Raw genomic sequence first — 24707 nt, forward strand, 5'->3', positions numbered from 1 at the left:
TACGACGCATTTGGCAAGCCGGGGTGACGGAAAGTGTCTGCCCACCGATAGAATTTAAAGCTCCGAGCAACACGGCTGCGAACTATTAATGGAAACAGAAGACTAGCGGAGAACGCTTGTCCCTCTAACTCTCTGACAAGCACACCGAGTGGGGCGGTGTAATTTCAGGGTCTCCGTTAAAATTAATCTTGCGGCTGAATGAAGCTGATGCGCGGGTTATTGTGCGTGCACGCGGGAAACCGACGGCGGAAAAATTATTTCCGACTCCCGCCGAACGGAGAACGGGTAATAGTTTGTTTCGTCGCGACGAGAATTTGTTGAACGCGGTCAGGGGAACCGGAAGATATCGTACTCGATCGATCCCCCATCTATTTTCGTAAATTCGATTAGATCCCGGTGTTTGTTCACTTTCGACCTCTGCTCTGAATCACTCGGCGCATCCCGCAGAATAAACAACGAAGAAATACGCGAGGAACAATAAACCCCTTTCCTTGGTCACTGTTCTTTATGTCTTTCCGGGAAACTTCTAACGAATTCTCTTTTTAAAGCCTGAAATTTCGGTGCACAGTCGTGCCTCTGTTCTTGCAATATTTATTTTAACGCACTGTTGCGTTTTGTTATAATGGTTTATATGAAACTGTGTCCTAACGAGCGATTGATTACTCTCTTATAATCAAAATATGCGTGGATTTGATTTATCGCCATAACTATAAACTGAAAGTCCTCAAAGACAAACTTATGTCTAACAAGGTGCACGATCTACTAGGATTCGTCCAAAATATAATAGAGAAAAGCGTAGCGTCACCTCTCGTGCTCGCCACCAGAGGGCTACGCTCTTGTCTCTCTCGCAAGCGCTCGTCTGATTCCTCCATTCCTATACATACACTCCTCGATTGACTACCTAATATCCAATGCCTGCTAAGAAGCCTTACTGTATACCAAAATCTCGTAGAAAATTTTTAATTTATGACCAAACACACATGGTAGTTATTCGAGTACACTGTACTTGACAATACGTCTTCGAATCTACTAAAAGTAAAATAACCAGTCATATGAGAGCTATGTCCGCCGTTTTCCTTGGTCCGGTTCGCCAGGAGGAAAGAGTCGAGGAAGAATTGGTACGAACGGTAGGGTTTGCTGCGTTTAACAGTCGCCATTTGCATGGCCTCAGCGTTGTTACCGTGGCCGTGGTTGTATCGGGAACATAATGCTACGTGGGTTTTAGCGTCGGTGTTGAACAGAATCTTAGGGCGTATTAGAGCCCCGCTGGTAAAGTGGGTCACCGTGCGGAACACGGTATCTCCGATGTGTATCGTCGACCGCTCGTTTACAGGCATTTCCAAACGGCCACGCTTTGTGCAGTAAAACGCGCGATGCGCCAGGGGTATTTACGTGCACGGTATCAGGCGTTAAAGAAAAATGGCTACGACCTAATGGAACCCCGGGAATAAATTAATTTCGTCAAAAGCCCTCGGACGCTTTCTGTGTATCGCGCCTCCGACTCTCTCGTTTTCTTCTTCCCACCGATTATGTCGTCGAGTTCGTCTCACAAAAGAGACTCGTACGCGTGGTACACGACGTCGACGAGATTTGTCCGCGCGGTACACGTGTTACGCAGCCCTGTTAATCTTATCAGTACTCGCAGCCGCGTCTACGATCGTTTTTACAGCCGAAGTGAAACTTCGCAGCGATCGTCTAATTGCTGTCGGAGACACGAAACGATTCGAGAAAACGACAATCTACTCTCGATAACCCCTTGCCGCGGAAATTGGGTCGTTCGGGGATCTTTGTTCTTCCACAATATTGTACCGGGTAGATGAATAATATTTAAATTTGTTTTGCATTACTTTGTATTTTTACAATTTTTTGAATGGAATTTCTGATATATCAAATTCTACGTATAAAAGTATCGTGCTATGCATGATTCTAAAATTTCTCAGACCAAGATAGAGTTCAGCGTGCAAACGGCCGTTGTCACGTATACGTGAGTTCACCAGCCAGCCGTTGACGGCCGCTGTCACGCGCGCGTGATTTCACCGGATAGAGAATGCACGTTAATGTTACAACAAACAGCAGCTCTCGGAGTCATGCAGCTTGCATTTCGTGCGTTTCAGTGGTCGCGGGAATGTTCTAACTTTGTAACCAGTTTTCTCGGAACAAACGAGGCGCATCGTACGGCGTCCCGACGAAAAGAGTGAATTAATCTTATCAGAAAGTAGCCTCCGTTGCCTAAGCCAAGCAGTATCTCGCTCCCGGAGGCTTCGAAGTGACTCGAAAGCAACCGATTCCGCAGGATGGAGTTATTCGACTCCTCGATCGTTTGCATAATTTTTGTTTACGTAAATATGGAAGTTTAACTGGACGATCGAAACGTATTAATTAATTTGCATTTTGTCGTTTCATTTAGCAACGAGCGGAAAGCGAGAGTACGTCGTTTTATTGCTTCGAAAGGGATACAGTTAATACATCGATGAGGCTTATGTAGTAAATCCTGCCCCACGCGTGATGCTACTAATCGTTCGAACAATCTGTTAAAAGTAATTACGTACTAATATATTATCGAGTAATTGGAGTCTGTTGAACAAATGATCGATAGAGACACGTCTAAGGCAGAATCTGCTAGGTGAGCCTTAACGATGAGTTCAACCAGGAGAATCCGGAACGAAACGCAGTATTTAATCCGAGGAAACAGCGAGGCTTTCGATGCACCACAGTATGAAAAGGTTGACCCTAACTCGTAAGGAACATCGCTCAATAGTAACGCTTTCGTAACGCTTGATTTCTACGATACGATAAATAATAGACACGTATATCTTTTTCATTAAAAAGCTAAATACTGCTGAATAATAAAAAGTTTCCAGCTTTTATTTCTGGTTCACCGTCGTATTGAATATTTATTTCCAACGAAGATTCCTTTTTCACCGTGATTAAATTCTTATCAGCTTTTCGATACCGACAGAAGTAGGTTTTTAAATTTAGTTGAAATTGTACCAGCACGCTGAACGTTAGGATCGATATCTGGAGTCATATTTTATAATTTCGTAGCCAATTACTCGCGATAACAGCACGATAAACGATAACGGTATTTAATTATCCGTTCACAAATCAATCAAAACAAGGTTGAACTAATGTTGGAATTACAATTATGTAAGAAGACCGCTGATATGCAATGTATACAAACAACGGTAAAAAAAACATTTTTTGGCGAATTGATACCGCGTATAAAAAGCATCGAGCACATCAATATCGCGTAAGAAAACGTACTGCGTACATCGAACGATTACCGATAGCGTGCACCAAAACACGGGTGCAAAAAGTACCGAATGAGCCGAGAAATGGATGTATTTTAAGCTCTATCTATAATGCAACATTTTATTAACAACCCCAGAAAAATCAAAGAAAGACTTTCAAGAGTTTTCAATCCAAGGTTGAGATTCGAATTTTCGTACATCAACGAAGATAGAAATAAAACGAGCCACCATCGAGCTACGGAATCGAACGGAGTGTTATCGCCCCGGCGCCATTATTCCGTCTTTTTGCAATTTGCTTGGGAACGTACGCCGCAGCGTCTCTCGATTTATCTGGGAACACGGACTCTGTTTCAACGCGGTGCCTCGAAACAGTTTGTTCCGCTTTGAAATATGGCTGAAAGTTGCACAAGCTACGAGTGTATCCGTAGGTCGTACGTGCCTAGGGTTAATAGTTGATGCGACGCAAAGTATGTAACTCTCGAGATTGTGTAACGTACGATGGAAAATATCGACGTATGTTTTCAAAAGTTTGCGCGCCGCGCGGGGAAAATAATAATCCGTTTCAAGAAGTCTTCCGCGAGTTTCGCCAACTACCGGAGACTACGGTTACGAGAATAACCTCCATTATACGCGTTTACCCCTTGCCTTACGATTTATCTTCAAACGAACATACTCGATCAAACTATTCGACATTTTAGGGAGAAACCATGCACAGTGAAATCTTTATTACAAAATCAATTTATACAGGGTGTTCGGCCACCCCTGGGAAAAATTCTAGAGGCCAAAATAAGACGAAAATCAAGAATACCAATTTGTTGATTGAGACTTCATAAAAAAGTTATTAACGTTTAAAGTTCCGCCCGTACTGAATTTTTTACTCGAAAGTGGGTAGGATTTCAGGTGTAGGTCTATTCACCAAAAATGCTTGTAATTGACCACCGTAACCGAAAATAATTTTTCCAGAACGATTTGAAATTTTTTAATTTTGTCGAAAAATTTCACACATTCTCGAATTTTTTTCTCGAAAGTGAGTAGGATTTCGAGGGTATGTCTGATGACCAAAAATGATTGCATTGAGCCCCACAACCGAAAATAATTTTTCCAGAACGATTTAAAATTTTTTTTTTTTGCCGAAAAATTTAAGTACCTACCCCCTGTCGATTTTTCTTACAAATTCATTTTTGATGTTTCATAATTTTGTTCGACGCCCTACAGAAAAGTTGTCTAATACTTTTTTGTAGGTACCCATGAGCTCTACTTCAGAAAAAAGTTTCATTGAAATATATTCACAATTGTAGGAGTTATGGCTGTTTGAAAATTGGACCATTTTTATGGGGTTTTTCTCATTTTGCGGGGTCAAGGACCAACTTTTCGAATATTTTTACGATTTCTACATATTCTATACTAAAATACGCGTAGTTTGCTTTTTTAAACATTAAAATCGTCCAATCCGTTCAAAAGTTATGACGTTTTAAAGATATCCATGAAATTTCAGGGAGACGTTTCTGGCCTCACATTAGATATTCGATAAACAATTTTTTTCGCGAAAATGCGTAGGATTTCGGAGGTATGTCTATTCACCAAAAATGATTGTAATTAACCCCCGCAACCGAAAATAATTTTTCCAGAACGATTTGAAATTTTTTTTTTCCGTCGAAAAATTGCACACCTTCTCGAATTTTTTTCTGGAAAGTGGGTAGAATTTCGAGGATATGTCTATTCAGCAAAAATGATTCTAATTGACCCCCACAACCAAAAATAATTTTTTCAAAACGATTTGGAATTTTTTAATTTCGCCGAAAAATTTCAGCACCTTTTCGATTTTTTTCCTCGAAACTGAGTAGGATTTCGGGGGTATGTCTTTTGACCAAAAATGCTTGTAATTGACCCCTGCAACTAAAAATAATTTTTCCAGAACGATTTGAAAAGTTGTAGTGGCCGAACACCCTGTATATTGCAACAATTAAAAATTTCTTGACGATGCATGGGGGTAGTCTAGTGTTCTTGAAGTTAGAGTTGCAAAAGCGTGTCTGGCACTTGGGAATTTGAGAAACTATGTTCCAAACCGTCGAATGCCTCTCGAATAGTGATCCATGCGTGCAGATAACTCTCCAATTATTCCGAACAGTGTATTTTGCTCCGACATCGACTCCTTTTACCAATGAAATTTGATAGTTTCGTGTTTAAGCGTAAATATCGAGTAAACAGCGACCGCGGGCTCGCGCATGCGCACACGAAACTCTGGCTCGATCGTAGCCACGAGAACGGCGAATATTAATCCGCAAACATAAATAATTTCGTTGCTTTCGGTTAACTCCAGTTTCATTTCATGTTTCATTTGCCTACAGTATACAGAGCGTTCGACCATGTGTGCGTTTACGCGTCGTTTACCTCGTTCCCGAAGCAGACTCGGTTTTTCCAAAACGATTCCTTTCATGTTCAATTTCAAAGAATTAACAAACTTACGGGGCGCTCTGCGCGCAGAAACGCGGGAGATGCAGTTTAAAAGGGACGCCTCAATCTGATTTCGAACTACTCGACAAACCGCCGAAGCGGTTTCGAGGGCTACCAATCAGCGAGAAGTTCGCAAACTTTTGTTGCAAACGAGTCGAATTATATTAGAGACAAAATAGACGATCGGCGAGCTCTAATGCAATAACGAGACAACTCTAAAAGCAATTATAAATCAAGTACTGTTTCCCAATATGATATAAGTTTATGATCGACCAATATTTGCTTTAACACTTTGATTGCCACGTCACCCATATATAGGTAACAGGATTTACCACTATGATACTAGTAAAATTAAGTCACAAGTTAAGACATCAAGGGAAATAAATTTAGACGGAATTTGTGAATTTTAACAAGGTTACGAAATAAAGTATTGGAAGAAATTTTAGGTTATTACAATGATGTAAAATGAAAATCTTAATCATGCAGAATATTATAGTCTTCATCAGTGAACGTGTTAAGAAACTTTTTGAAATCTGTATCCCTAATAAATACAATTTAAATAAATAAAATTTATTCCCATCGATTTATCGAAAAATATTCTTGACCCGGCCTCGTTGGGTGTTGTTACGCTACTGGTTCGAGGCGACGTCGACCGAGATACGCGCACGGTAAATTAATGAGTAAACAAAAATTACGATCAGCCGCTGCTCCCTTCGCGCGCGCGCGAAAACTAATCAACGCGCTTCGTCGTTTTACCCTTTCTTAAACGTTTACGAATTAATGGCGCCGCGTAGCTTTCGAGGACACCCGGGGTCCGCGTATTGACATCGTTCAAGTTTATCTAAGTGCAACGATTATCCGCGAGAGAAGAAGCGAAACTTGACGGTCGACCGCGGGAGCAATTAGCAATATTGTGCAGTCACGTAAGCAAACGCGTATCCGCGAATGCAGTCGGACTGGTTGAAGGCTCCGTACGATGCGAATAAACCGGCCATGATTGCACGCTGCCCGATTAGCAAATCGTACGTCGAACATTACACGACCGAAAGCTTGCCGCCTCAGACGATCTCTGATTCCGAGATTTGCACGAGAAGCTGCTCGAACGTGCTTAAACGAGGCTCGATCGCGTTCGAAGCGAACGGATTGATAGTATCCGCGAAGTAATCGAAAAGAAAAATGGTGTAGGAGTGGTGTTTGCCAACCGCGAACGGGGAACGACGGGTTACTGCAACCGCCGTAACACACGAATGACCACACGATAAAAGTAATCGATTGCTTCACCTGATACTGCGTAACGAAAACGGAAAATTTTCACAAGGACGCGACCGAAAACGATTTTGAGACTTTCGAGCCACCGGGTGATCCAGAGCACTGCTCACGGCGATATATTATCACCAACGAGCGATGATTGGTCATCCAATGCGAGATAATTATATGTACTTTCATCTTCAACGCGGCGCGACTTATAAATTCATAAGGCAATTAGTAGTTGGAGGATAGAAAATGAGACGCGAGCGATCTAGAAGCGTACGGGGATTACGTCGAGATCTTGAAAGTCTTCAACGTTAAACTAAAACTACAATAGTTAAATTCACGTTATTCACAGAGATAAATCTATTGGCAAACTTTAAATCAAAATATTTCAAAAACGAAGGTTCGTTGTGAGGAAACCTGTTAGAGTTTTTTGATACTACATGTTCGGCCATCCCTGGGAAAAATTTTAATGGGAGATTCTAGAGGCCAAAATAAGACGAAAATCAAGAATACGATTTTATTGATTAAGGCTTCGTTAAAAAGTTATTAACGTTCAAAGTTCCGCCTGTAAAACGGCGACATTTCTGGCCACGCAGAACATTTTCGGTAAAGAATTTTTTTCTCGAAACTGGTTAGGATTTCGAGGGTATGACTATTCACCAAAAATGGTTGAAATTGACCCGCCTAGCTAAAAATAATTTTTTTAGAATGATTTGAAATTTTTTAATTTTGTCGTGAAATTTCACGCCTACTAGAATTTTTTTCTCAAAAGTGGGTAGGATTTCGAGGATATGTCTCTTCACCAAAAATGATTGTAATTGACCTGCCTAGCTAAAAATAATTTTTTTAGAATGATTTGAAACTTTTTAATTTTGTCGAAAAATTTCACACCTACTAGAATTTTTTTCTCAAAAGTGGGTAGGATTTCGAGGATATGTCTCTTCACCAAAAATGATTGTAATTGACCTGCCTAGCTAAAAATAATTTTTTTAGAATGATTTGAAACTTTTTAATTTTGTCGAAAAATTTCACACCTACTAGAATTTTTTTCTCAAAAGTGGGTAGGATTTCGAGGATATGTCTCTTCACCAAAAATGATTGTAATTGACCTGCCTAGCTAAAAATAATTTTTTTAGAATGATTTGAAATTTTTTAATTTTGTCGAAAAATTTCACACCTACTAGAATTTTTTTCTCAAAAGTGGGTAGGATTTCGAGGATATGTCTCTTCACCAAAAATGATTGTAATTGACCTGCCTAGCTAAAAATAATTTTTTTAGAATGATTTGAAATTTTTTAATTTTGTCGTGAAATTTCACGCCTACTAGAATTTTTTTCTCAAAAGTGGGTAGGATTTCGAGGGTATGTCTCTTCACCAAAAATGCTTACAATTGACCCCCGCAACCGAGAACAATTTTTCCAGAACCGAGAACAATTTTGTAATATAATTTTTTATAACTTTTTAACGAATCCTCAATCAAGAATTTATTTTGGCTTCCAGAATCTTGCATTAAAATTTTTCCCAGACCTGACACCCTGTATACTCTAACTCGCACCTGCTACCTTTTCGAAAGCAATTTCCACGACGGTAAGGTCACCTTGTCAGCGCGAAACATGCTACGATCGAAGACGTAGAGCCCGTCGTCTGCAGCGATTTCACAGAAGACAGCTGGCGACGCTTTGTTTGGGTCATCCTGTATAGTTCGTGCAGCGATTCAATTGGAGACGGGACCAGGGCCAAGTCCGGTATGTAACGCGTTAAAAGCGATGTCAAGGAACTTTCGTCGGTGGACGAGAGAGTCTCGATCGATAATGGTTTTTGCACGCGTGTCCGGCGAACCGGCCGAACGAAAGCATAAATACGCGCACTGTTGCATAAGTGTATTCGGAGAGGAGGCGACCTTGGAATATCAAATGCTGGAAACGTACAATGAGCACGTGAAACGACAATTCGCGGGCGTTCCTTCGTCGTCAGTTCGTGTCCGGCGGTACGCGGCGATAAATTATTCGCGATTTCGCGGTGCAAGGTTGCTGGAACCGGGAAACGATGGAAACGAAGTTAACGGATTGCAACGACAGACGAGGGGGAGGCCACGGTAAAATTCAGCCCGACGCGTTAGCAACGAGTACCAGCGTTATCGCTACATTTTAACCTGTTAACGCTTCGATGAATGCCCTGAGCCTAACAGGCCCAATGCAATTAATCGCTTTATTCTCTCTATGAATTTATACAGGGTGCGTCACGCCACTGGAACGGGTCATACCTCGAATTTAATAATAAGAAGAAACTAGAGACGCTCGATATCTCGAAATACGTACAGCGAGCGTCATAACGTTAACACTTGAAATTAGAATAAGTAATACTACGTACATAAAAGCAGGGGTGTTAACTTTATATCGAATCAAGGAAAAGGGACTTATTTCGTTCTTTGCATTATACGTTTGCTTATTGTTAAATTGAAGACAAATTGAGCTTTCAATACCATACACCTCTTTCCTGTTTTCTTTCATACCTCTTAAGTTATTTCAAAGAGAAGTTGAAAATTTCATGTATTAACTTTATAGTCGATTCCTCGATACTCAAAACCCTCGAAGGGTAAATAAAAATTTTTATAAGCGACTCATGAGAATATTTTAACTATATGAACTTATTTTTGAAATTTTGATAAAATAGGATAAAACGAGTTGTCGGGAAAGGAACTGTTTTACTAATAAATACCGTTAGAGAGGTTATAATAGAAACGAGTGGTAAGAGTGGTTTGAATACGTTCCGTGGCTATACGATTGAATCGGTAATTTGGAGGCCAGTAAAGTACATAGGTGATACAGCAGAAACAGGAATCCAATTCAGAGCACGATTTCAACTTAATTTTGTACGGAAATGTTCTTCAAGCACCAATTAAGAAATTAAGTGCCAAGGAACGTAAAGTGATTCGCGATTTGAATTAGAATTGTCCTTTTGAAAATATTAACCGTTCGATCGAATAAACATCACAGGTGCAAGTAAAAGCATTTTCGAATGACGAATTAATTTGTCTCACCGGGCTAACCGGTTATGCGTGCACCAAACAGATTGGTTTCCTGTGCGTTGTGTACACTAAAAGGCACAAGTTGAATTCGCGGTGACGATTAATATCTTTCGAGGACGAGATTGTTAAGTTAAACGCATTAAAAACCTGGCAAGGAAACTGGTTATCGTCGCTTGTGAAATTAGCGACACATTCGTAGGTTCTACTTTAACGAATTATCTATTTCCACAGGATGTTATGCATGTACCAGGTGTCCCGTGATAAGCGTCGCGATAAGATATTAAAAAAAGAAGTCCTTATATTTTCCAAGGATCTTACAAGGCCGCTCGACTTCTCAAACAGTGCGAAATTGCATGCAACCGTTACGAAACTTCTATACTGGGCAGCATAAATGTAGCACCGATAACATTTTTAACATTTCCGACCTGTAAGAAAATAATTTGAAAAAATCAATTATGTGATATGAATAAGCATTGTAAATAATGGATCGTAAGTGAAATTCATTGAAGTTGTCTACTCATACAGGGTGTTCAGCCAACACTGGGAAAAATTTTAATGGGAGATTCCAGAGGCCAAAATAAGACGAAAATCAAAAATACCAATTTGTTGATCGAGGCTTCGTTAAAAAGTTATTACAAAATTAAATTCAAAAATTTCGAATCATTCTGAAAAATTATTTTTGATTACAGGGGACAATTACAAGCATTTTTGGTGAACAGACCTACCCCTGAAATCCTACACCACTTTCGAGTAAAAAATTCGAGTAGGTAGTGAAATTTTTAGACGAAAGTAAAAAATTTCGAATCATTCTGAAAAAATTATATTTAGTTACAGGGGTCAATTACAAACATTTTTGGTCAATAGACATACCCCTGAAATCCTACGCACTTTCGAGAAAAAAATTCGAGTAGCTACTGAAATTTTTAGTCGAAATTAAAAAATTTCGAATCATTCTAAAAAAATTATATTTATTTACAGGGGTTAATTACAAGCATTTTTGGTTAAAAGACATAATTCTGAAATCCTACCCGTTTTCGAGTAAAAAATTCGAGTAGATACTGAAATTTTTAGACGAAAGTAAAAAATTTCGAATCATTCTGAAAAAATTATATTTAGTTACAGGGGTCAATTACAAGCATTTTTGGTGAATAGATATACCTTCGTAATCCTAACCATTTTCGAGAAAAAAATTCTTTACCGAAAATCTAATGTGAAGCCAGAAATGCTTCCCCGAATTTTCATGCGAATCTTTAAAATGTTATAACTCTTGAACGGAGTGGAAGATTTTAATTTTTCAAAATGCAAACAACGCATATTTTAGCGAAGAATATGTAGAAATTCTAACAATATTGAAAAAGTTGTTCCCTCATGTAAACTCAGTTATGCACCATTGCAATATTTCATTTATTATCACAGTAAAATAAATGTTACTTTTGTAATTTCTTTCTAGCCCTTTTCGCGTAGTAACATTAACATTTAGAAATCATTACTTACAACTACAAAACTCTTGATAATTATAGTGGTGCTATAGTTATGCTCCACAGTGTATTAGAATTACTACGATATTCCAGTAGGTGTGCACATTCGCCAGCAAGTGAAGAACATTACATAATACGTTTTGGTGTGCACGTTAACATTTTTACTGCAATTTGCGCTCGCATCGAATTATACAGAAACAATAAATGTTGTACTTACTGCCCCGTGGACCGTAGAATTTGACGGAAAATTCGTTTAATCCTCCTAGTATCGTCACCTCATGCTTGCTTTCTATTCTGTTTGCGGGTGAGAGTCAAGGAAGATAATGAATCTGCAAGAAATTCTGAAAGGCATTCGCCGCTAAACGCGGGTAGCTTCACACGCACACACACACACAGAGAATTGGCGGGAAATGTGTGCAATTTAAAAGGCCGCGCGAGAGACGTTCAAATAAGAAGCGAACACACATCGGGCGCGCAAATATTTAGCGTCGACGAGGAAACGGTGCAATGAACCGAGGGAAAACCGATCGTGGAAAGAATCGCGAACGCTGAATCGTGTCAGAAGTCCACTGTAACGTTATCTTCCCGATCAATGCGACCACGCACCAAAGCTCGCGTGACTGAACGGGATCGTAACACTTTACGAACCCGTGGTGACAAGACGGAAATGAAAAATATTAGCGAACAAACCGAACGGACGTCGATCAACGAGTCGATGCTTCGTAAACTATCGATACTGCCATTGGAAATTACTTTTAAACATTCCTAAGCATTGCAACCAGGCAGTACGTCGCGTTACGTTCGATGAAAGATGAAAATTTGAGGGATAAGGCCACTGTAAAAATCTGAAATAAAGCGTTTCCTTGCGATTTTTTGTTTTGGATGGATGGAAAGAGGATTATAATATTCAAGAATGTTAAGTGTTAAAAAAAAATATTCATTCAAAAATAGTGCAAAGTGACGACGCTGAAGCCATTCTCGCGAGGCATGTTTTAAATTTAGGGCAGTGTAACTGACGCAAATTTGTATCTGGAAAAAAACAAAAAATTTTCTCTTAATCTACATGAATATATGAGCATTTGAAATAAAAAGTTCAATTTTGTACAAAAAATGGGGCAATCATTTGTCAATAAATAATGTTAAAATTAACTTATCGAAGATCCCTCAAGTATTTATCTAGCTAAACTCATGTAGACTAAGAGAAAATTTTTTGTATCTGGAGAATTAAACATTACAAAATTTTTGAATAAATATTTTTTTTTGAATATTATTATCCTCTTACTTTTCCATCCATCCAAAAGAAAAAACGTTTTATTTCAGGTTTTTACAGTGGTCTTGCCCGTTCATATCGAGCACAGATTTTAATTTGTGTCAGAGTAAAAATATTGGGACGGTGGTTAAATAAAAGTTTCCAAGCGTATTTAATAACACATTGAGCCAGAGACCTGAAATTACCAGGCACAGATCGTCGAATTTCAAGCTACATTTAATTTTAATCGATGGCTTCCAAGCGATATTATATCCATTTGAGCGTTCACCTATATCGTCGATTCGTCGCTCAGGCTAGTGCTGTAACTTCCCCCCTGTGAAATGGACGGAGAATTAGGAATAAATTCGCGAGACGCAAAATTTCGCGCAAGAATCGCACGCGCGCCTCGTTGAACGAGGTCGGAAACCGAGTCCGAAAACAAGCAATGGAACCGAAACGGTGCAGAAGAACGGAACCAACCGTCTAGCTTTAGAGAAAGTTCACTGAACAATATTTTGCGAGCGACCCATTACATCAAGGCTAAAATAAAATACACGAGAAAGGAAAACGGCTCTCAGCCTTTGGAAATTAACTATGGGAGAGAAAATTTACCGAACGACGCTTCCAGGACGAATTTGTTCATCGATCGACCGAACCGTATCTCAAAATAAAACAGAAACGAACAATAACAAAATTGAATAACGTACGAGAGATATTTAACAAACACGGTTCACGATAGCGCGGTTTGTAAACGTTCCCGATAACACTGTCTCGATATTAGATTTCTGGAGTGTATACAGTGGTAAACATGATACAAGAAATAACGTTGCACGATGGGAATATTCAGATTCTGACTATTCCAAAACGTGCAACATACGGTCGGAACTGGGGTGGTTCTGAACTGTAAAAGCTACCATGTGACTACAGTGGCGCCATCGTCGTGTGAAAGTAAGTAACTTTCATATTTAAGATTTTTGCCTCAAATATAATTATCCACAGCTAAAAAAAAGAAAAACCTTGAAAATATTTTCCATAACTCTTCCTGCATGCAAAGTAACGCTCTTTGTAAGCTCGACTATTTGCAAAATGGCCGCGTCCAGAATAACTCGAACGTCCTAATTTCCTTACGTCGAATTTTCTATGACTCGGGATACGCATCGCTCCCGCGAGCCAGACGCAGCTCCGCGAGCGAACGCGATCGTTGAAAAGGAAAATCGAATTACGACGATGTGTGTCACGTTATTCAACGGTACGGTAAACCACTTTCTTGTTTTGGCAAGCGGTTACACGCGAGCCGAGCGTTACGGAGCTCTCACTCACCCGGGGCAGGTTCGAGCTTCGTTACACGGAAGACCACGTCCCCGTGAATACGCTCGATTCCGATGTCGGTTGGATTCTCATGGCAATGGCGCCCGGCTACGCGCAAACATGCACGCTACACCAACGCCACGGGGGCACGACGCACACGCCTCGAGCACGCGCGAGAATAAAGTCCAAAGCCAACGACGAGAGCGGTTGCCCACCACAGAGGGCTGAAATAATTTTCTTCCTGCAATCACAACCCCCTTCCCCCCTCCCCCTCCTCCTCCTCCTTCGCCGGTCTATCACTGGAACGCATTATTCCACCGGAAGCGTTACGTTTTCGACGTGCGCGCCGAGAAATTCCTTTGTCGCTTGCTTTCACGAACGGCTCGCGGAAGTCGGGAACGACTGGCTCGAGTCTCTCGATTTACATTCGAATTAACGCGAAATGCAATATAGCCGACGCACAAGTTAATTGTACGGTACGTGTACGGTCGGTCGAAACCGTTGCGCAACAATTGCCGCGATACCGAAACAATTAGCGTCGATCGCTCTCGACGATTGGTAAACTTGTAACGGTGTGTTTCGGCAGGTTCCGTATTATCGACCGAAATTCACTGGATCCGTAGGAAAAAAAAAACCCACGCGCGAACCGGAGAGCGGATTGCAAATTACTTTGCGCGCGTATCGAACGCGCCGCGTAAACTAACCCTGTGATTCGATACGCGAGATACGAAACGGAACGTACTCGATCGATTGTCCTCTACCAGGTTCGATACCATGATATCGAAAAAGTAAAATTTTCTAACCTTAGTCGGGAGATTGTCCGTGCGATTTGAACGACCTCGATCGCAGCTGGATTCTCGTGTCGTGGAACGTGCGTACGCAAGGTGTAGCATAAACAACAGAAAAGGACGGGAAGCGATTGCTCAATCTCCGATGACCGTTACGGAGCATTTGCTTCTGGCGTGATGTTGTTGTTTACAATGTCGGGCGAGCCAGACAGCCAGCGTTTCGCGAAGGACAGCTAACAGTCTATTTCTTTCCCGCTTCCCCGCTCCGTTCAAGCTTCGTCCTTAGCAGTCCGTCTTTGTTTCCGCGTCTCTTGTCCTCTTATCCACGTTCTCACCGTCACAGTCCGACGGGGGACTCTAAAATCGTTGCCTGGCACGCAGAAACGGTACACGGCTGCGTCTAATCGGTCGAGTCCAGATAAACTTGCACGTGCAAATCTTCGCTTTTAACGGTCCTTCGGACAGAAGATAAGATTTTTTTCAAAGAATTCTCGCTACGCCCTTGGGGCACGCATTATTTTTGAAAGACGCACCTCCGGAGCCCTACTTATCTTTGATGTTCGACTTCGTAACGAGACACCTTAACCGCCATTCTGTCGATTCACATTCGATCGAAAACACTCGCGCGTAAAACCACGAACGCGATTCGTCGAACGTAATTTTATATCTTGTATTCCCTTTCTTTCTGTCTCGATCGATATTCAACGAGCATCGAACCTTTTATTACCGAATTTCTGCCCCCCCTGCCCCTCTAATACACGTTCTTTTCGACTTCCTACTCTGAATTTCTCAGGCTTCTAACCTTACATTCGACATTTACGCGCCAAACACGGTGCCCCACCAAACACGAGTGCATTCATATTTTCTACTATTAATTGCGTACTGTTGCGGAAAAGCGTTTCGCAATGAAGTATATAATTCGTTAGCTTCAAGCCTTACATTGACGAGTCTGTCTCGTTTAAATCCTTTATGCAAAGTTTCACAATAACGAAGCTACATGCGAGTTTCTAACGAAATAGTTCCCGCTCTTGACGCCATATAGCGCCACTAAATTCTGTATACTGGTACTGCAGATGCACATGCACAGTCAAAATCTATGTTTTCTCTTAAAAAACTAATTTCAGACAATACCTATGAATATATGCTTTCGTAAGTTTGATCAGATACAGTTTTACTGAAAAAATTATAAATCGATTCAGCCCCTGTATGCTTTTTTTCGAGCTTCCCAATGTCGAAGAGAGTTCCCGCGTATTTCTTTACCGACACGATAATCACGATGATCAGGAAGGCAACGTTACGGGTTAAGTTACGATCTGTTCGAAACGAGACGCATATTGAAAACTACACTGATAGCGAAAGGACTATGTAATCCTGGCCGTAAACAAGGTTAGGTATTGGACGCACGATGACCTCGGTAACTTCATTTTTGCTTGTTCAGGTTTGGCAAGATTCCGAATTTCGATCGTCTTAATGCACCTAGTGTAACGAATGGACAAACGTGGCCAATCTCGGTAGGTAATGGACGACGTTCAAACGTCGAAAAATAGTTCGCGAGATGGACACCTACAAACCAGCAAATAATTTTTCCCCTTGTTTAACCCTACAATACTACACCCATACGTAATTAAATTAACGCTATGCATGTAAATAATTAAAAGTAGAGTTGAAGCGTTAAATGATTATAAATAATAACCTAACCCAAACCTAACCCTACAATACTACACCTGTACACGATTCAATTAACGCTATACTGTACATGCAAATGTATGAAAGTAGAATTGAAGCGTTAAATGAGTATAAATAATAAGCTAACCCAGACCTAACCCTACAATATTACTCTATATATCTATACTGTACATGCAAATGTATGAAAGTAGAATTGAACCATTAAATGAGTATAAATAATAACTTAACCCAAACATAACCCTACAATACTACACCTATACATATCTATACTGTACATGTAAATGTATGAAAGTAGAATTGAAGCATTAAATGATTATAAATATTAACCTAATCCAGACATAACCCTACAATACTACACCCATAGATAATTCAATTAACGCTATACTGTACATGTATATAAATAAAAGTAGAGTTGAAGCGTTAAATGATTATAAATAATCATTTTATTAACTTGAAATTGCAAATGAATCAATGACAAAAATAAGAGGAGAGTAACTCGCTACAGTATTCCAGGGTTAATCTAAAGTAGTAATTTATCACAGAGAATATTTTCTTCGAAAAAAAGTACTGTGCACCGTACACAAATAAACAGGAAAAACTGTTTGAGCCTTTGAAGAGTTGAAAACTTCAGCTGCACGAGCTATTTAATGGAATTTCAAAGGGTTCGCCAATTAACAAAGTAAGAAAAAATTAATAATTTAATTACAAATTTCACGAACAACCTTCCCAACATTATCCGTAGACGCAATAAGTACTCAGGTGGAGAGAACCGTGAAACAGAAACTTTGTCCAACGCGCGCGTACCCTCTGTACTTCAAAATCGATTTTCTCGTGTACAGAGGCATTTTTTTTTATCAGCTCGGACTCGCAAGCCGTATTTTGGAACACCGTCTACGCGACATCGAATTCTTCCACTGTACTTTCGCGTATTAATAGATTTGCAATCAACGAAGTTATTAAATACTACATCATTCCCCGAGATAAAGCTAACCACCTGATCGATATCATATTTTCGAACAGTGTAATCTATATCATTTTTAGGACCTTAATTTCGCCGTATCAATTGCTATATCACGTTATTACTTTTATCTGTAAAAAAAAAAAAGTTGTCGACTTTCGTATCGAAATAAAATTGTATTCCAATAAACTGCTATGAATGTATTTGTTGCCCTTTATTGAGAATAAAATTGACGTGTTCCAATACGGTCCGCGAAAGAATTAATTCGCGATGACTATTTCAAATTTTCCATTTTTTATCTATTTTTTCCAGCAGGATCGGCTTCAATCGGATTATACTACGTAGTTTGGAAACCCCGTATGCGTACGCGTACGCGTATATCGAATTTCTCCATTATTTCGTTACGCATTGAATCCTTGGTGAAAAAAAAAAAAAAAAAATAAAATACCATCGATGTTTATTAACTTTGATCCATGGCGCTTTAAGGACAATGATCCTAGGCTTCGTTGAGCCGGAAGGGTATTCAGCGGAAAGAGCATGGGGACAGCATTGAAACGCACCCACGTCGATACGCGGACCTAAGTGGAACTGCATTACGCAGATAACGCTTCCATACACTTCTCACGTGTACTCGCGTGCTTCCAAAGCCATTACGGTAAACCATTAACCGTCCATATACCGAGAACCTTGTTAATTATCGTGTAATTGATTAGGTTGATTTCGGCGGACGCGTAAGGAATCATCCGAGAGGTCCGCCGGTGTCTCGACGATCTATAATTAAATTACTTCCGTTGCGCCTCGCCTATGCGCGCTGTTAGCGGATACCTAATGGAAATTATAGGGATACACGGCGGTTGTCCGAATTTAGTTTACCACCAACTACGTAGTTACGCGCCCGTGCGAGACAATAGACCATAGAGACGGTTGGAAAATACAATTTGCTCCGGGGTCCGCTTTGGAGGGGAAAAAAACGTTTGAACCGTTCGCGGTAGTTTTTCTCGTTTCGCTCGGCATTGGCGGGGAACCAATTCTGGGGGAAAATAGATTCCTAACCCGTTCGATGGTGTAAAATACTTGGACTGTTTCACCGGGTAGCATAAAAAATTATTGATACGTTTTATTATACCTTGAAACCGAAGTGGACAAATTCCGTGACTCGTGCTCACCAAGGTTTTGAGGTTGACCGATCTAGAGTTATCTATCACGCTAAAGTCCCTAGATTTGAGGAGTAAGACCACTGTAAAAACCTGTTTTTTTTTTTTTAGATGGATGGTAAAGTAAGAGGATAATGATATTCAAGAATGTTAAAACATATTTATTCAAAAATAGTGCAAATGACGACGCTGAAGACATTCTCGCGAGGCGTGTTTTGAATTTGAGGCGCTCTGACGCAAACTTATATCTGGATAAGAATAAAAAATTTTCTCTTAATCTACATGAGTATAGCTAGAGAAATACATAGGGGATTTTCGATTAGTTAATTTTAACATTATTTATTGACAAATGATTGCCCCAGCTTTTGTTCAAAATTGAACTTTCTACTTCAGGTGTTCGCCAATCACAAAAATTAATGTTTCAAAAATCCCTTACGTATTTCTCTAGCTATACTCATGTAGATTAAGAGAAAATTTTTTGTTCTTCAAAACACGCCTTGCGAGAATGGCTCCAGCGACGTCATTTTGCATTATTTTTGAATAAATAGTTTTTTTTTAACACTTAACGACATGGTTAATAACATTCTTGAATATTATTATCCTCTTTCCATCCATCCAAAAAAAAAAAACGCTTTATTTCAGGTTTTTACAAGTGGTCTTACCCCTTAATACGCGTAGCATTGAATAAAAATAATTTAAAGTCTATAATAATAAGTCGCAGCGCGGGGTATTAAATCAATAGCATTTCTTTTTCTCTGATAATTAATTCATTGTCGAGAATCGTTCGAAAGTGCAATTCCGTATGCATAAAATTCGATAGAAAAACGAAGGGTAATTGAGAATGTCTTGATATAACCGCAAAGAGTCGATAGTTTCCCTGTGCTTTTTTGTGTATCCTTCGAAATTACTAAGCATTCCTCGTTAAGAGAGAATAGCACGACTAATGAACAGAACGTTAAAACAGTGTACACATATAAATATGCGGTTGCAATTCTAGAAGAGGAAGTAAACCTTGTCATTCGTGTCATGTGGGCGTTCAAGGTGAGCCGTTGCAATCACACGATGAACGCTCTAATAGATACGTTTTGCAACTGTTAAAAATGTGTTTTTTTTTTCAATGCGTTACGATTTTTATCAACAACGTTATAAATCGTCTATCTTGCGAAAATCAATTGCCTCGCGTAAACAAAACACTTAAAACTCACGCAGTGGAAAAAAGTAATTCCTACGAATAAGCACGTGCATGAATATTCGGAACACGCCCAATTAAAAAGTATATTTTTCCTTCCAGTAAATTTTAATTAATTTTTTCTTTCCTACTTATACAGGGTGTTCGGTCAACGCTGGGAAAAATTTTAATGGGAGATTCTAGAGGCCAAAATAAAACGAAAATCAAGAATACTAATTTGTCGATGGAGGCTTTGTTAAAAAGTTATTACCAATTAAATTCAAAAATTTCAAATCGTTCTGAAAAAATTATGTTCGATTGCAGGGGTCAATTACAAGCATTTTTGGTGAACAGGCCTACCCCCGAAAACCTACCCACTTTCGAGAAAAAAATTCTTTACCGAAAATGTTCTGCGTGGCCAGAAATGTCGCCGTTTTACAGGCGGAACTTTGAACGTTAATAACTTTTTAACGAAGCCTTAATCAATAAAATCGTATTCTTGATTTTCGTCTTATTTTGGCCTCTAGAATCTCCCATTAAAATTTTTGCCAGGAGTGGCCGAACACCTTGTATGCTAATTTCTAGCTATCGAAACTGTATCTACGTATGCATGAACGTCGTAGGATTGACTCGATGCTCGTGATCGTAAACCATTCTGTATATTTAAATTGCACGCAAAACGTAAAATATATAACGTACGAGGAGTGTAAAAGGCTCATGTATGACTCATCTACAAGGCTCTAAATATATGTGAAAAAATCAGATTCCGTTGGATTCGCTTAAAACGAAACTGCGGACGTTGAACATTGTAAATTTATAGGAAGCAAGCATGCAAAGGCGTCTGCGGCCCGAAAATAGATTATTGCTAACGTTTGCACGTACGTACGCGCGTACGTCGAGCGCGAGTGAAAGGCTTTCTAGAAATTTGAAAACTCCACGGGTTCCCTGCCGAAGGGTACGTGGCTAACAAACGCATCCAATTCACTTTACTCGCCGAAGCGCTTGCAAATTTAATGTAAGCTTCAACAAAGAACTGATCGATGTTACGGGGCACGAATAAGCTCTGTATAGAAGCTATCATCGTTCTAGAAAAACTGACGCACTCGTACGGGTACCTCCGTACAGAAATGATAAGCGAAACGGAACGTTACGTTACGTTACGCAAAAATCAATCACTTGAGAATCGAGGTTCTGAATATATAGAGAGTGTTCATACACGTACCAGACAGCGTTTCTGTTATGAACAAGTACATGGAAAAATTGATAAGGAACCAGTTTTACGGATCTTTGTAACCGATATGTAATATGAATAATTTTTTTAATATTATATGTATATTATTCGATTGACATACCTACGAAATGTGTTATTGTTAATTATGAAATACAGTAAAACTTGATTCTTTTTATTTTGTTCAAATATTTATAATACAAATACTATAATATAAATACTATAAGTATTTGAACAAAATGAAAAGAATCAAGTTTTATTGTATTTCATAATTAACAATAACACATCTCGTAGGTATGTCAATTAAATAACATACAAGGTGTTCGGCCAACCCTGAGAAAAATTTTAATGGGAGATTCTAGAGGCGAAAATAAGACGAAAATCAAGAATACGATTTTATTGATTAAGGCTTCGTTAAAAAGTTATTAACGTTCAAAGTTCCGCCTGTAAAACGGCGGAAATAAAGCTTCATTAAAAAGTTATTAACAAATTAAAATGAAAATTTTCAGATAGTTCTGGAAAAATTATTTTTGGTTGCAGGGGTCAATTATAAGCATTTTTGGTGAATAGACCTATCTCTGAAATCCTACCCACTTTCGAGAAAAAAAATCGGGTAGATGCTGAAATTTTTTGACGAAAAAAAAATTTTTCAAATTGTTCTAAAAAAAATATTTTCGGTTGCAAGAGTCGATTACAATCATTTTTGGTCATTACACATACCCCCGAAATCCTACACGCTTTCTAGAAAAAAATTCGAGAAGGTGTGAAATTTTTCGACAAAATTAAAAAATTTCAAATCGTTCTGGAAAAATTATTTTCGGTTGTGGGGGTCAATTACAATCATTTTTGGTGAATAGACCTACCCTCGAAATCCTACCCATTTTCTAGAAAAAAATTCAGTACAGGCGGAATTTTAAACGTTAATAATTTTTTAACGAAATCTCCATCAACAAATTGGTATTCTTGATTTTCGTCTTATTTTCGCCTCTAGAATCTCCCATTAAAATTTTTCCCAGGGGTGGCCGAACACCCTGTATATATAATATTTAACAAATTATTCTTATCACATATAGGTTATAAAGATTCATTCTTGAGACGATACTGACTAATAACTGCGCGAATAACCTGTGTACTGTATGTATAAAAAAAGTATTCGTACAACAACTTGAAATAAAATCATATACAATTACGAGTATTAATAATAAAATAAACATTTTATACATATTCTCAAACATCTTTAAAATGGATTTTATACACCAAAAATATTTCAACAGGTCGACGTTTCGTCTTGATTTACGTTTCTGTTCATGATGGTGTCAAGGTGATTTTAAGGCCATCGACTATTTTTAAATGTACATAAGTGTAGTTTACATTCGGACGAGTTCAATGACCACGGTCGGTCACGGTCAGTAAAAGTCGCAGGTAAAGAAAAAATAAATATCCTTCTAAATCGCAATCATTATTACTTCGCCTTCTACAGTTATTCTATTGTTTGCACGTGGATCAATTATTGCTCTTAACATTTTCGTAAAATACGCAGATATCATTGTTTTGTACGAATACTCTTTTACACCCATTGTACGTAAATATTCTTTTATCAATTGTCACACTGTTATCACATTATATCTCGATAATTAATCAAAGACGAACAACTCACTTCCGTGATATTAATAATATCGTAACGACAAATTCGATTGTTCGATGATTAACGAGATCTAAACATCAGGGCTTCGGGTTCGAACACGAAAGGATTACCTTTGTTCTTCGTGCTTAACTCGAATGGTCACTGTACGCAAGTGTAACGGAAATTATTAGTCACCGAAGTCACGCGATTTATCGGCGATGATATTTTTCGCAAAAAAGTATCGATTGCGCCCGCGCCTGCATCGGCGACAGTGTAGGCCACCGGTGGCCCCCGCGCATTTTATTTTTACATTCATCCCGGTAAAAGCATTCGTCGCTTCGCGTCATTCCCAAAACGTTCGGTTAAAGTCGAAACATGCCCGGTGACGTCTCAATTACCGTTCGTCGGAGCTTCGCCGCGTTTCGAACTTATGCACGTATGCCCGTTCTTTGACGCGCGGCTTTAAATATTTACGCTTCGTCAGGAATGTGTTAATTCAAAGTGTATTCTGACCGCGAGCGTCATTCGAGGACAGTCGAGGACCGTAAGCGCATCTAGAAAGAAAACGCGATGTACATCACACGTACACGCAGGAAAAGAAAAAAAGGGAGGAAACTGAACAAAAAAAAAAGAGCGAAGCTAACCTCGAGAACCTGTGCGACCGTGCGTTAGCGAACGAGATAAAGCTGCGCACAAACGAGCGGACGTGGAGAGTCAGCTGGTTAAAAACAGCTGTGTGTCCCGTCATCGACGAAACGAGGAGTTAAATATCCCTGATCGTCGCGAAACACCGTCGGATATCGCACAGCGTTTGTTCCTCGTCGACCTATAAACCAATCATACCCGATATAAACACAGAACCGATTCCATCGTGTACAACTTCGCATACGTACTACGTAGTCTTGTTGCGTTCGCAACCATGTGCAGGCCTCTCTTGCACTCGATTGCAAGCACGTGCGATAGAGCGAAAGATAAAGAAAGAGCGAGAACGAGCGTTGGAGTGGGAGGGCGGTAGAGGGGGACTGGCGATGTCAAGGGAAGGAACGGGAGAGGGTGAGGAAGGGGGAGGGAAGGGGAAGTAGAAAAAAGAAGACGAGAGACACAAATAGCGAGTAGGAGAAATAAAAGTGAATTTCAAGGATACAATTTAAGAACGTCCGTGTCCATACGTCGTTTTCCAGCGCTGGGGGACGACATATTTATCGTCTATTAACGCAACAGAGCCCTTCGCAGCAAGTCCTTGAATCAGCTGAGCTCCGATCGTCGTATCGGGAAGGGCCTCTGACTGCTACGGAATTGTTTACCACCGTAGAATACACGAGGAACTTAAGTCTTTCACCACTCCGGTATTAACACACTTTGTTTTTCCCGTACTGAGCAATTATTCAGCACCGAGAAGGGAAAAAAAAACAAAGACACGCGCGCACGACGCTCGCTAGTCAGTCGTTGGGATCTTCGACGCTCGCCACGAAGGAAAACGACACGAGAGACGAATTCCGCGACGTCAGCGTTTAACGATGTTTTCTACGGATGAACGAGCGTACGATCCCTCGAACAGCAGCGGTATACGAATGGTCTTCCTCTTTGTCCGCGCGGACCAGACCAAAAATCTTCGGGCTAGAGAATCATTTCATCATCGCCAACGACGAACCCGTCCCGGAGACTCGTACACGTTCTCGCGCACACAGAAAACAATCCTTTCCCCTGAACCTCCTCCGCCTCCGCCACTTCGAAACGCCTGTACTCGTGCACCCCACGACCTGTCAACTCACGGACTTCACCACATCTGATTCCGTTCCTGCACTGCTCTCTTGCTCGCTGCTTCTCTACCTCTGTCTCACGTTGTGCCAGCGGATGCGCGCGCACGATACAAAATCCCTGCTATCCTCCGCGAATCCCCACTAATTCTTTCGTCCGACTAATATCACTAGAATTGCTCGAACACGGCCAAGTACTATTTCCTTCCTCTTCTAAATTTTTTTTTTTTTTTCATCAGACAACCAATTCAAATTTCATAATCGGGAAACACGTGCAAATACTTGGAAACAGAACGATCGTTTGAATTTGGAAAGCGATACG

The 24707-nt window shown here is 39.9% G+C and overlaps 1 protein-coding gene across 3 annotated transcripts in view; it reads right to left on the bottom strand.

The window, feature by feature from the left end:
- Positions 1-24579, bottom strand: part of Ubce2h (ubiquitin conjugating enzyme E2H) — a 57294-nt gene extending 32715 nt beyond the window's left edge. The window contains exons 1-3 of one of the 3 annotated variants that reach the window (XM_076764340.1): positions 23798-24579; positions 23273-23454; positions 11683-11759 (exon numbers count right to left, since the gene is read on the bottom strand). In XM_076764340.1, the coding sequence (XP_076620455.1) occupies positions 11683-11759; positions 23273-23376 (181 nt within the window). In that variant the 5' untranslated portion in view covers positions 23377-23454; positions 23798-24579. Of the gene's footprint in view, positions 1-11682; positions 11760-23272; positions 23455-23772 lie in introns of all 3 variants that reach the window. The other 2 variants (XM_076764341.1, XM_076764343.1) reach the window with 2 other exon arrangements.
- Positions 24580-24707: the final 128 nt, after the last annotated feature.

The sequence above is a fragment of the Colletes latitarsis genome, chromosome 4, assembly GCF_051014445.1.
Source record: "Colletes latitarsis isolate SP2378_abdomen chromosome 4, iyColLati1, whole genome shotgun sequence".
In the NCBI taxonomy this organism is placed as follows: domain Eukaryota; kingdom Metazoa; phylum Arthropoda; class Insecta; order Hymenoptera; family Colletidae; genus Colletes; species Colletes latitarsis.